The sequence below is a fragment of the Plectropomus leopardus genome, chromosome 18 (assembly GCF_026936395.1).
Source record: "Plectropomus leopardus strain MGB_pleo_1.0 chromosome 18, ASM2693639v1, whole genome shotgun sequence".
In the NCBI taxonomy this organism is placed as follows: Eukaryota; Metazoa; Chordata; class Actinopteri; order Perciformes; family Serranidae; genus Plectropomus; species Plectropomus leopardus.
Genome location: NC_142193.1, coordinates 17,024,808 through 17,036,973, shown reverse-complemented (window position 1 = coordinate 17,036,973; position 12,166 = coordinate 17,024,808). Strand labels below are relative to the sequence as shown.

The 12,166-nt window shown below is 41.1% G+C and overlaps 1 protein-coding gene across 1 annotated transcript in view; it reads right to left on the bottom strand.

Moving 5' to 3' along the window:
* pde4a (phosphodiesterase 4A, cAMP-specific) overlaps positions 1-4,427 on the bottom strand; it is a 65,852-nt gene extending 61,425 nt beyond the window's left edge. The window contains exon 1 of the mRNA XM_042504345.2: positions 3,208-4,427. Coding sequence (XP_042360279.2) covers positions 3,208-3,503 — 296 coding nt within the window. The 5' untranslated portion in view covers positions 3,504-4,427. The remainder of the gene's footprint in view (positions 1-3,207) is intronic.
* Positions 4,428-12,166: the final 7,739 nt, after the last annotated feature.

The following is a 12,166-nucleotide window of genomic DNA, read 5'->3' as shown; positions in this document are numbered from 1 at the left end:
AATGTCTCGCTAAAAATCACCTGCTTCTGGAGAAAAAAATTCACCACTCTGAATGCTGCCGATGTCTCGCAAAAACATAAGGAAATTAAAAAATCCAGTTTTGTTGTTTGTTGGTCTTGAACATTGGTCTGTAACTTGGCACCCTTAGCTACCTCCTAATGAAAAATTCAATACATATATTATATGAAATCTAAACTACGTCACTTAAGAAACGTTGGCATGATCTATATTAAAAATACAAATGTAATATTTGTAATTTGCATAAATGTTCAAAGCCAACATTTTCTTCTGGCAACTGGACTTGAAGTCTCAGTTTCAATTTAAAAATCTCAGCAGAAGAGTATTAAGCATCAAATTTTTGCTCAAACCTTTTGGTAATCAATGATTTTAAGTAACTTAGACTTTTGTCAATACAAGCATTATTAGGGGGCAATTCCCAGTTATTGCCTGTCTTTTTTCCCCATGTCTTAAGGTTTAGTGAAATGATATTTCCTGGCGTTGAGAACAGTAGTGAGAGCAGATGTGTGTGGTGCTGCCTTTCATAGGCTGGACACAACACAAACTAGCCTTGAGCTAAAAACAGAGTGCCTAGCTGTTCATAAAGCCTGATAAATCCAGATGAGGCGAGAAGAGGAGATAAGGCATCCAGCTTGAAGCGTCTTTTACTTGGACATCAGTAACAATGCAGAATATATCGCTCTCATATGGAAAAAAAAAAACAAACAAAACAAACAAAAAAACATGGAAAACAATATGAACCCAATGAAAATCCCTCTGGCCTCACACTGATATGAAAACACATAAAATGAGGCCTATTGCAATTCATACAGGCTACAGGTCAGACGCTAACCTGTGCACAGCCCACTCACAAATATATCTACACCCATACACACACACACACTACACACGCTGCATTTCACCGCTACTCATGACACAAAACATTTATCCACCAGCCTCCATTCCTCCATGCACCCTCCTTCCTGACCAGTGTGTAGTACAAACACCCACAGACCTTACACATCACCTCATGGATGTGCTAAGGCACACACACTCACATGAACACACACAGTTGGAGCCAGCTTGGTGCGCTCTGAGAACTGTTGGAATCGAATTACGTCTCTCTCTCCCTCTGCCCTCTCATGGTTTGCCGCCCACAGAAGGAGAAGGCCAGGCAGAGTCGGTCCCAATGCACTAAAGATTGGACTGCCTCTGAGCGTGTCCCGAGGACTGAAATACAAATCAGCCCTTCCTACAGTCAGCTGGAGTTGGCCCTTCTCCCAGGGGCCTGCCGGGAAGGCCGTCTGTGGCATTAAAAAAATGAAAGAAAGAAAACAAACAATAACAGGAGTAAAAAAAAAAAAAAAAAAGAAAAAAAACAGGACCCCAAAAGTCCTCTTGAGACGCAGCAGGCTGACAGGGTGTGTTATTAATCTAATAATCACCTTGTTAAATGTGTTACTCTTCTGAAAGGAGCACATTTGGGACATAATAAGGGAGTAAGAAACATGTAAACTAACTCCTTGACTTGGAACATCTGGGGATTCAGGTCACTCAAAGGACAGAGTGGAAGACGAAGCGACCAGAAAAACCAGCATTTATAGCCTCTCTCCTAGAAACCCCCTTTTATGAACATGTGAAACGTAACATAAATGAGTCACCTAACTCCTGTCCACACTGAACAGGCTGTAAATGTGTCTTGCTCTATGAAATAAAGCAGCTGTTTAACAATAAAAACAACCATGTTCTGTATTTTTAAAAGGATAAACAGAGCAATCGTTGTCTAAGGACAAAGCAATACAAATTGTATCGTTCCATGACTCACTTAATGAAATGCTGTTAATCTAATCTGCCTGATTAACATGCATGGAGTAATTTGATTTAAGTGTTGGACGAGTTGTTAGTTGGTGAAGTTTGCATATCATATAATAGTGCTGTTTTTGATGTCCTCTCCCGAATGTTCTTTTTTTTACTGTCATATGTGATCAGAGAGTAGCCCTGGTGTGCCAATTAGATTCTGTCTGAAACCATCTGTGTGACAGTCCATGTCACACTTCATAACTTTATCATATCTTATTTATACCATAGGGCAGGGGTACTCAACTTGATTTGCCTGGGGGCCACTTCTGCAAAATAACAGGAGGCCAGGGGCCAGTCGCAGCAGCCACATACCTGTTTCAAGGACTTTAGGACATTTCTAGGATTTTCTTACATTTCTAGGATTTAAGGACGTTTCACAGATTTTAGGACGTTTCTTGGATTTAGGACATTTCTCGGATATTAGAACATTTCAAGGATTCTGGACTTTAGGACATTTTCAAGGAATTTAGGACATATCTAGGATTTTAGGGCATTAGGGGCTAGTACGTCTGTTGGGGGTTTCGAGGGATCCTCCATTGGCACTTTTTTAAAAAAAAAACTAGCTCTACTTTGATACTTTATGCACTCCGGCACCTTATGTGTACAAAAACAGTTCTCAGTGTGAATCGCTTTACTTTTATTGTGAATTAGAAAAGGGTTGGGGGGCCGCTGGACACCCTGTCAGGGGGGCCTGATTTGGTCAGCGGGCCATATATTGAGTATCATTGCCATAGGGGTTTTTTTCAATGTAGCCCCCACCTCATCCACCACACCTAGGGGGGGTCAGCATCATATCCTTTGAGACAGAGACTCAGTGCCTTGCTAAAGGGCACTCCAGCAGGGTGCATCCGAGTAAACGGGAGTTGGGGTGGGTTCACTTTTGCTCCTCCGCCCACGGGGCCCCCAAACCTCCCTCTGCAAACAAGATGATAAAAGGCCTGGACGCTGATATCTCAGTGCTGCACGCTCGAGCGCACGCACTAGACCTTTGGTGCCATTAAACCGACTGTACCTCGTGTCACTTAGTTACATGTAACATGTGGACGCCCTTAATAATCTTACTGGTATTTACAGATGCTGCTCTTGCGTTTTCGAGTGGGCGGACTGGTTTGCGCTTCATACCCATCTGACAGTCTATCCAAAGACGCATAACGCATCAGCACCGAAAACCCACGCGTCCCGCCTCCCGGTAGAAAGCGCTTCATATCAGTTAACCCTTCAGGCACACTGCGTTATTACGCACTCATTAAAATGCACCCCCCCTCTCTCCCTCTCGTTTACACATATGCCTTGTGGGCTGTCATGGGCTATTATTGGGATGTTTGGAATGAACTCCCCTCTCTCGCCTACCGTTTATTCCCGACACAATTTCCGATGGATGTGTTTGTGGTCCCGTGGAAGGAGGATGGCCAGGACATTCGAGACTTTTTCAGTCCTGGTCGGTCGCTCGTATCCACGGCGTCTGAGCGCTCCATGTGCCGGTGGTGATGCCGGTCGGTGTCGGAGTAGCCCCGGTGTTTGATTTTGATTGGGGTCCGGGGTTGTCTCCAGAGATGCTGCGGAGGCTTCAGAGTCGCCTGTCCTTCCCGGGGAACCGGGAGCGACAGGGAGAGGCTCTTCTTCGAGCATGGTGGTGGTTCCATCATAGTGCAAAATAAAAAATAAAAATAAAAAAAATTAAGATCCCCTTTAAACTTATTGATTAAATGATATGGCTGTATTCGTTTATTTCAAGCACAAAACGTTTCATGTCCCTTTCTTCTACTTGAGCGAACAAATCAAAGTGACCAAGTCCAGCACAGCCCGGATCTGAAGCTTGTTTTCTGAATAACATCAAAAACTGTCACAGTGGTGAGCTGACAAGTCATCCAAAAATCATTAATCTCATTGTTCTCAGTGGTGATCAGTTTTAATGTAGTAGAGTCTCCGCTCTGCCGTGATCCTCACCAGTCCTGCGTTTTGGTGATGAGACACCGGTCCTGCTGCTTCCCCTGAAGTTTGACGCCTCGTCGCCCATGGCGCACAATCGAATGACTGTATTTATTTTAGAGAATTTATTGCTTTTTATCAGCCACTTATTGCAGAGGCACACAGATCGACGGCGCTGGCTTCTATGTATGTATGTGTGGTGTGGTATTATTGCTGCCCGTATGTCTCTCAGCTGAGAACAATTTCCATAAAAGTACTCAATCTATCGCGGTTCATGTAGAGCTACGGCATCTCTGTGCGCGCACACACCGCAGCAGAAGTCTCCAGTTATTCCTCCATGGAGATGTTGGATCCAGTGATTTCAGCGAGATGTTACACTGGACTCATCCCCCCTCAGTACATCAGGATGGTGTGAAGAAAGGATGGACATGTCCAAAAACCACATGCGATCCTTTGTTCCTTGCTGTCCAGACTCTCTTCTTCAGCTTTTGTTTTGTCAGAATGCATCATAAAGGGGCACAATTTGATAATTGCCGAGGTTCAGTCATCCTGTTCAGTGTGGGCCATTATCTTTCCATTCTCATATTTGCTGGAGTTCGACGGCAAACATTGGTTTCACCACAACGCGCTCATCTCTCTCTCTCTCTCTCTCTCTCTCTCTCTCTCTCTCTCTCTCTCTCTCTCTCTCTCTCTCTCTCTCTCCCTCTCTTCGTGGTGGTTGGGTGGTGGTTGTTCTCACTGATTTGTCAGCACTGGAGGGTTTTGAACCTTTTATGCGCTCATCCATTATGTTTTGCCCCATGTGTGCATTCACTGCGAATTTCCTTGACAGAAAAACAAACACAGCAAATTGCTCAAATGATGGCAGCTGATGTCAGAGGGCTCACAACATCAGCCATGACATCTTAAAATACCACTGTTTATCATTTTACCTATTTGTAGCTGAAAATTGTCACTGTGACTGACACACTCCATGCTTCAGGATTTGCCCCCCCCAAGTGATACCTTCCAGTACTTCCCCTGCACCCAGTATTTTTAGATGATGAGAAGCAAAAGTAAACACTGTCCTGTTGCTTTAGGATCTGTTCAGGGCACTCACATTGTTAGGTAAAAGGTCTTATTCCCACCTGGGCCACCACAGCTAATGGCACTCAGAGATCAATTTTTACTTCAGTGTTTTGGTCTGCAGTGCATTTTAATTGATGCTAAATCAGACTTCAGTCTTGGTCAGACAGGGCTGGCTATTTCAGATGTGTAGGTGCCAGTTGGTTTGAGTGGGAGTAAAAGGAACGAGCTATTTGCAAATTTTAAAGGATGGCATTAGTTATCTCCAGTGTTTCATTTTCCTGTACGTGTACATTCAGTTACTGCTACTCAACATCCAAGGGACAGACTTTGTTTTTGTTTTCCAGTGGATTTTCATGTCTTCACATAGCTAAAAAAATGTGTTAAATCCAGGGCCAGACCAAGACTTTTTGGGGGCCCTAAGCAGGATTTGGTCCCCCGTCTCCTTTGTTATGTGTTGCCATTTAACGTGACACTAAACCAACATCTGTATTGTAAATATTAGTAAAGAAAACATAATGTACAGATAAGCATGTAAAGACTAACGCCTGGAACACACTGCATGTTTAAACAGCGCGTGACACAAACCCCACCAAACTGCAGTGCGTTTTATGCTTGCAGTGTTCACACTGGCAGCGTTGTGGCTGCGGCGCTACTGCAGAGCTGCCTGCTGTTATGAGTCCTGTATTTCCACATTTATAAGCACAAATTATATTCATTTATGAAGTTGTGCAAGCTCCTGCATTGTCAATAACATGGTCCTGCAAATGTTTCACAATAAAATGCCTTGTGTCAACAACGAGAGAATCATTCAGAGTCAAACAAATACTTTTTTTTACACATGTGCACAAGTATAAGAAATGTGACAAGACCTTAAGCAATTAGACCCCATCATGATGTCATCTATTTAGGTTGAAATAGCCGCTCAGCGACAACTCGCTGCCTTTGGTTGTACTCACAGTTTGGTGTGATGATCCAGGGCACTTCCGGCAGTTCAAGAGTTAACTGATTTGAAGGATGTATGAAAAGTTGCTGAGTCGGGCCTTCACAAAAACAAAGATCAAATCAATGGAGATAAAAACAAATTCATCAAATAATAAAACTAAGATTTAACCAAACACATGGCAGTTGAAGACTGACCTCTTGGTGCCTTCCCCTTCTCAACTCATTAACATACCTGCCTTTAATGAGAGGATCCTGCGATGCCAAGTCTGGTGATGTATTTAAGTGACTCAAAAAATTAGGAAATTATAAGGGCTTGCAAGGAATGGATCGAACAGATATAACAAATATAAAAAAGATGACATGGACATGCCACATGTATACTGTGACTGGACAGGGGATTCTCTGAATGTATTTTGTCTATAATGTGAATGTGCCTCTTATGTAACAGTATTTGTTGTAGGGGCATATAGGTCACTTATTGTATAATGTTTTTGAATACTGCTGGTGGGTGACCTTACAGATGTTTTTATGTTATTTTTATTGATTTTTATGCTATTCTGTTGATTGCTAGGAGTCAAATTTCAGTGAAAACCGTGTAGTGACACAAATTCCAAACTGGAAGCATGCGCCATGTAGGCACTGTAAGGACTTTATTTAATGGTTATGGGAATTATATCACAGTTTTAAACCAACATCCAAATGTAATCTATATAACTTTAATCATTAGCTGCAATAGCTGGCAAACTGTTGAAGAACAGCTTGCAAAGATACTTATCGCTGTCTGTGTTGACTGTTATTCTTGACTACTTCATTAATTTTGTTTAGCTCATCCTACCTAATACAACTGCAAAAATGTGATTTGTTTTTACCACTGAATCCTTGGAGTGCTTGTTTCTTTGGGGACAGTAAATTACAAACTTGGGCTTCATAAATTGTCAATTTCCACAGCATGAGATTCTCTGAGATTATTGTATTTGTTGGCAAAATGGCACACATGTTGTCATTTTTTTGTTTAGGAAGTTTAACTTTGATTTTGTTCATCTTGTGTTCATTAAAACAAATCTTTCTGGGGGGGGGGGTCTGGTGTCTGGGTCCAGACACCAGAAGGGCCCTGAGCAACTGCTTGTGTTGCGTAATAGGCTGGGTGAATGGGCAAGAAACATAAACCAGCTGGCTCTAATGAATTCTACAGTTAATTATTTAAAAAATATATATACCATGTTTTTCTCTATTTTTGGACGTTAGATTAACAGCATTTAGCCAACACTGAACTGTAATCAACACTAAATCACGTCTGGTTTTGATTACAGACGTCAAACACCTCAGTCAAACTGCAATCGAGGTGCAGCTACAGTCTAGACGGTTTTTATTTAAGTGACAACAAGGTGCATCTTTGGTATCTGCAGATGTGTCAACCTTTTGTCCTCACTGCATTGGAGAGGTTTGCAGCTGACTAGATCGTGGTGAGTACGAGCTTGCCCACATCTGAGACCAAGTTTCATTCCTGAATCATTGTGCCATTTTTAGAAGGACAGTAAGCTCTTCAGATGGAGTTCAGGTTTCACTGTGTCTTATACACAGAGGCAGTATTTTAACTACATGTATTTAAATACGTATTTAATTACTTCTAATCAGTTTGTCATTTGTATTTTGCTGGACAGAAAAACAGATGTAATTTGTGACAAAATACTTTAAGAGCTTGTGTTTGAAATACATTAGTTAATATGCAATTTTATTTTCAAATAAGAAACACCAATTATTCATTCAGGCTCTATTTGTAAAGCACCTTTCATACAGGTTAGTGCACTTTTAAGTGCCTCACACACGACTGACAAGCCAATTAAAAAACAGGGCACGTGTAGACTACAAAAACAACAAAACAAAAACAACTTAACAATTTGAGACCTATAAACAAGACACAATAAAAGTCTTGAAAATGTAATAAAATAGATTCAAAAGCTATAAAAAGGTATTAGTAATAAAACAGAGTGAGTTAAAAAACTATATTAAAGAACAACATAAAAATAAATTAGAAAGTCAAAGCAAGAATTTAATTGATGAATATAAAAATACTATAAATAGAACTAAATATGGTCTTTTATACCTCTCATACCAGTATTTTTGCATTTTATTGTGATATATTTGATGAGCAAGCATTTGTAATTTATAAGAAGACACTATTGGATGTATTTGTGCCCATCTCTGCTTAAACGTGGGAACTTTCAGTAGAAAAGAAATCACATATTCGTAGGAAGGATTAATATTGTATCAGGGTGGTGGTAAAAGTAGAGCTCATTTACCTCCTGCACGTGTATGGATTATTGAACAAGCCTACCAGGCACAGACACAGGGGCCAAAAGTGCCAAAAGTGTTAGGGGACTGCCTGACTTTCACTTGCAAAACCTTAATCAAATTAACACAAACCTACCAGAAAGACACAAAAAGACCACAAAGAGATGCAAAATAGAGACACAAAATAGCTACAACAACAGGCAAAACAACCACAAAGAGACACAAAAAGACTGCCAAGACACACAAAATGACCAAAAAAAAGACACAAAATGACCTCTGAGAACCAAAACAACCTCAAGGAGACACAAAATCACAAAAAAAAAACGAATATCCAAAGGGGCTCAAAAGATCAGGGGCCCTACTGGCCATCACAAATCAGCACAAACCAACCAGGGAAAGACCCCAAAAGGCACAAAAAGACCACAGTGATGCCAAGGAACTACAAAGAGACACAGAACCACCTAAAAGTCTATGTGTCTTGCTCCGATGAAGGAAAAGTGTGAGGCCTTTTGCATTTCTGTGCCCAGGGGCCCATTGTCTCATAATTCGCCCACATACATGCTGTTGAGGAGTAAAGTTCAGTTCAGGTAGTTCGAGCACTCAGAAAAGATGCCTCCATACTTTTCCCATTGGTGACCAGCCCACCAGGAACCAACATGGCTGGATTTATTTTGGCTTCAGCTGACTTTAAAGTGCTTTCAGATTCCCTGAGAAGAGCTGGAGCAAAGCTGCTGGGAAAACAGGACATCTGGGCTGCTCTGTTTGTTGCCATTGGTCACCCTGACATAGATAAGGAGTTTAAAATATAGACAGACGGATGTTTGGGTGTGCTGTAAACTTTTTAAAGTTGCTTTCCCTGGCAGCGAAGTCTGAACGCTCTCAGGAGTGATGCTCTGAATAAAATGAATGGTGGCACTGACAGCTATAAATTGTTGAATGGAACATCTTGGTGCTAATGGTTGCACTGATGCTCAGAATCAAATTTATGGAAAGTATATTATAAGGTTTCATTAAGGGTGATGTATCAAAAAGCATGGCATTTAACCAGGATGGTGTCAAAGTATGCAAAGTGAAAAAAAGAGGGCACTCCAGACTGCAGTAACTTAAAACCAGATATAACACCATGCAGTTGTATGCCTCAGTGCACCAGTCAAGTTTCAGTAGGGACAATAGTAGTTCAGTGAGTGGTAAAAATGACAACATCTCCTGATAAATGACCATTTCCAATGTAGTATACATCAACATCAACAGGTCGCAATAACGCAGCATGAGAACCAATATGGCCCATATTGCAGGCCGATGCTGCAATATAGTACACAAGTACAGTTTGTACCGTTACTGTCACCCAGTCATCGTTATCATCATCATCAATACTACGAGTACAATATGTATTGTTCTGTCACCCCACTGTCATCAATCTAATCAGTTCATTCTTTTCATTCAATTTTCATTCAATTCATTCTGAGTGCAAGTGGACAAATTGAACAAACTCCCTCAAGGCCACCTTCAGATGTTCATGAAAATAAGACGGATGTAAGTTCACAGTGACCTTAAGCTTTAAACACCAAATTCTAATCAGTTCATCCTTGAGTGCAAGTGGATATTTGTGTCAAATTTGAGCAAATTCCCTCAAGGCGTTCTTGAAATATCACGTTTACAAGAACGGGTCAGATGGATGGACAGACGGACAACCTGAAAACATAATGCCTCTGGCCTCAGCTATCGCTGGCCCGAAGGTATAAAATGCCATAGTGAGGGGCAGTGGAGAGTCTTGGTGGAGGTCTGCTGGCTGAATTACTGCGCAGGCAGCTCCAACCTCAGGCTTCACACCTCAGGCGAGTCGAGCTTATTGACCAGAGGCCACCTGAAATAAACGACTGCTGTCCTCCATTTGCGGCTCAATGAAGCAGGAGAAAAGCTGTACTAAGGAAGCAGTGGTGCCACTAAGAATTAACTAAAAGACCACTTTTCCTGGGGGTACCCTGAAAGATTTCTCTAATTTCTCCCTGGTGGTGCTGCCTCCGCTCTGATAAATGGAACAGAAGTGAAGAACGTGACCAGAAAGAAATGTAGGGCATATCGGGAGACTTCCTGTGAACACTAAAAGAACTTATTTTCAATCTTCTCACCCCTGAAATGTTGAAATATGACCTGTATTCTGACAAAACCTTCACCGTGCCACCTTCACGTTTTATAGCAAAACCGACATTCAGTGTAAACCACTTAACTTAATATTTTGTTTTCTGGGTAACATCTCAGCTTTACTGAGCAGTGAGCATGGTTATAGATTTTTGGTCTGGTGTCTATCAATACTGTAATTACTGGCTTTAGAAAATAGACTGACACTGAAAAAGTTGTTTTCCTCTTGTCCGCATGCTTTTTCGCTCCTTTCTTTTCAGCCTAAATTCAATCATTATTTTATTGTGTCCTGCTGTCTGTATTTCAGAGCAGGCAGGACAGAAAAAAACACACTGCTGTTGCATTCTGTTTGATGTGTCTAACAAATATTGCTTTGAGCTATAATTTTACGACAGAGTACATTATAGTACAAAAAAATCACCAGCCCAGGCATTAAACGTTCATGTATATGTTATTTTTTGTATGTTGTTATGCAGCAGATATGTTGATGTTTCAACAACATTGTGGTTAGCATAGGGCTGGATTTAGGCACAAAACAACTTGGTTATGGTTTCGAAAAGACCATGTTTTGCTTTGAAATTCCTGTTCTTGGTGGCACAAATCCTGCAGAAAATGCAGCCCAGTATAAAAAAACCCCAAATGCTTTTCATGGCACTGTCCCAACATAAAATATAGTGATGGCTTGTTAAAACAACCGCTTTTACTTGCACTATCTCTGCTGGAAACAGTGAGACAGCTCAGTAAAAACAATTACTTTTTGTGGCACTATATCTTGGCATAAAATGCAGCGATGGATTGGTAAAAAACAACTGCTATTCCTGGCATTATTTCCAATGGAAGCATAGTGATGGGTTGCTAAAAAAGATATTAGAAATATCCACATTTGGTGACTGAAAGGCAGCTTAAAACACAGCAGTGATTTGCTTAAAAGAAATAACAGATATTGTTTGTTGTTTGTGAACACTAGTACGCAGTGGTCTGCAACTAACCTGGGGGACCATCCACCATCCCCTCTACCTCCTAATGACAAAGTCAGCTCATACACTACATCCCTTTAGAAACAGTGATATGAAATGTATGAATTGTAGAAATGTAACACATTTGTGGTTTGCATAAATGTACAATGCCAATATATTTGTCTAACAATTGTGCTGGAAATTTGAAACAAACACAATAATTTAAATGGAAATGATTAAACACACTGACCTGTTTCAAAGATGGGTGGATTACTGACCAGGCCTACTAAGGGCCCAAAAGGTCAAGGGGCCCTTACCAGCAAAATGTCACGTGAAAAGACACGCACACACCTGGAAGACACTGAAAAAGACCACAAAGAGACACAAAATGACTACGAAGAGACACAAAATGACTACAAAGAGATGCAAAACAGCTACAAATGGACTAACAAACATTATGAGAAGTGGATAAAACAACTACAGAGAGACAAGAAATAACTACAAAGACTAAAAAACGACAAAAGATATGCAAACAACAAGCAAAAATGCGCAACAGCTATAAAGTCTGTGCATCTGCTCAGATGTTGGAGAGGTGTTGGGGCCTTCTACATGTCTCTGCCCAGGTGTTTATTGTCACGTAATCCGCTCAAGTGATATTCTTACGAAAAAGAAGCATTAATAGATATTCTGTGTGTGTGTGTGTGTGTGTGTGTGTGTGTGTGTGTGTGTGTGTGTGTGTGTGTGTGTGTGTGTGTGTGTGTGTGTGTGCGTCCAATCAAAATGGGTCACGTCTAAACTAACATATCCAGTGACAATGTGAAAATGAAGATGATTAAACGCTGGAGTGAGTGTCACCGGATGTTTCAGTACTGACACTGGGTCATAAAGTAAGCACTAAAAAATGCACTGTCAGCCATCTGGATTAAACAAGAACTCTTGTCTTGAGGACCTAATGGACAGAAAAGTATTCACACTGTGGTGCT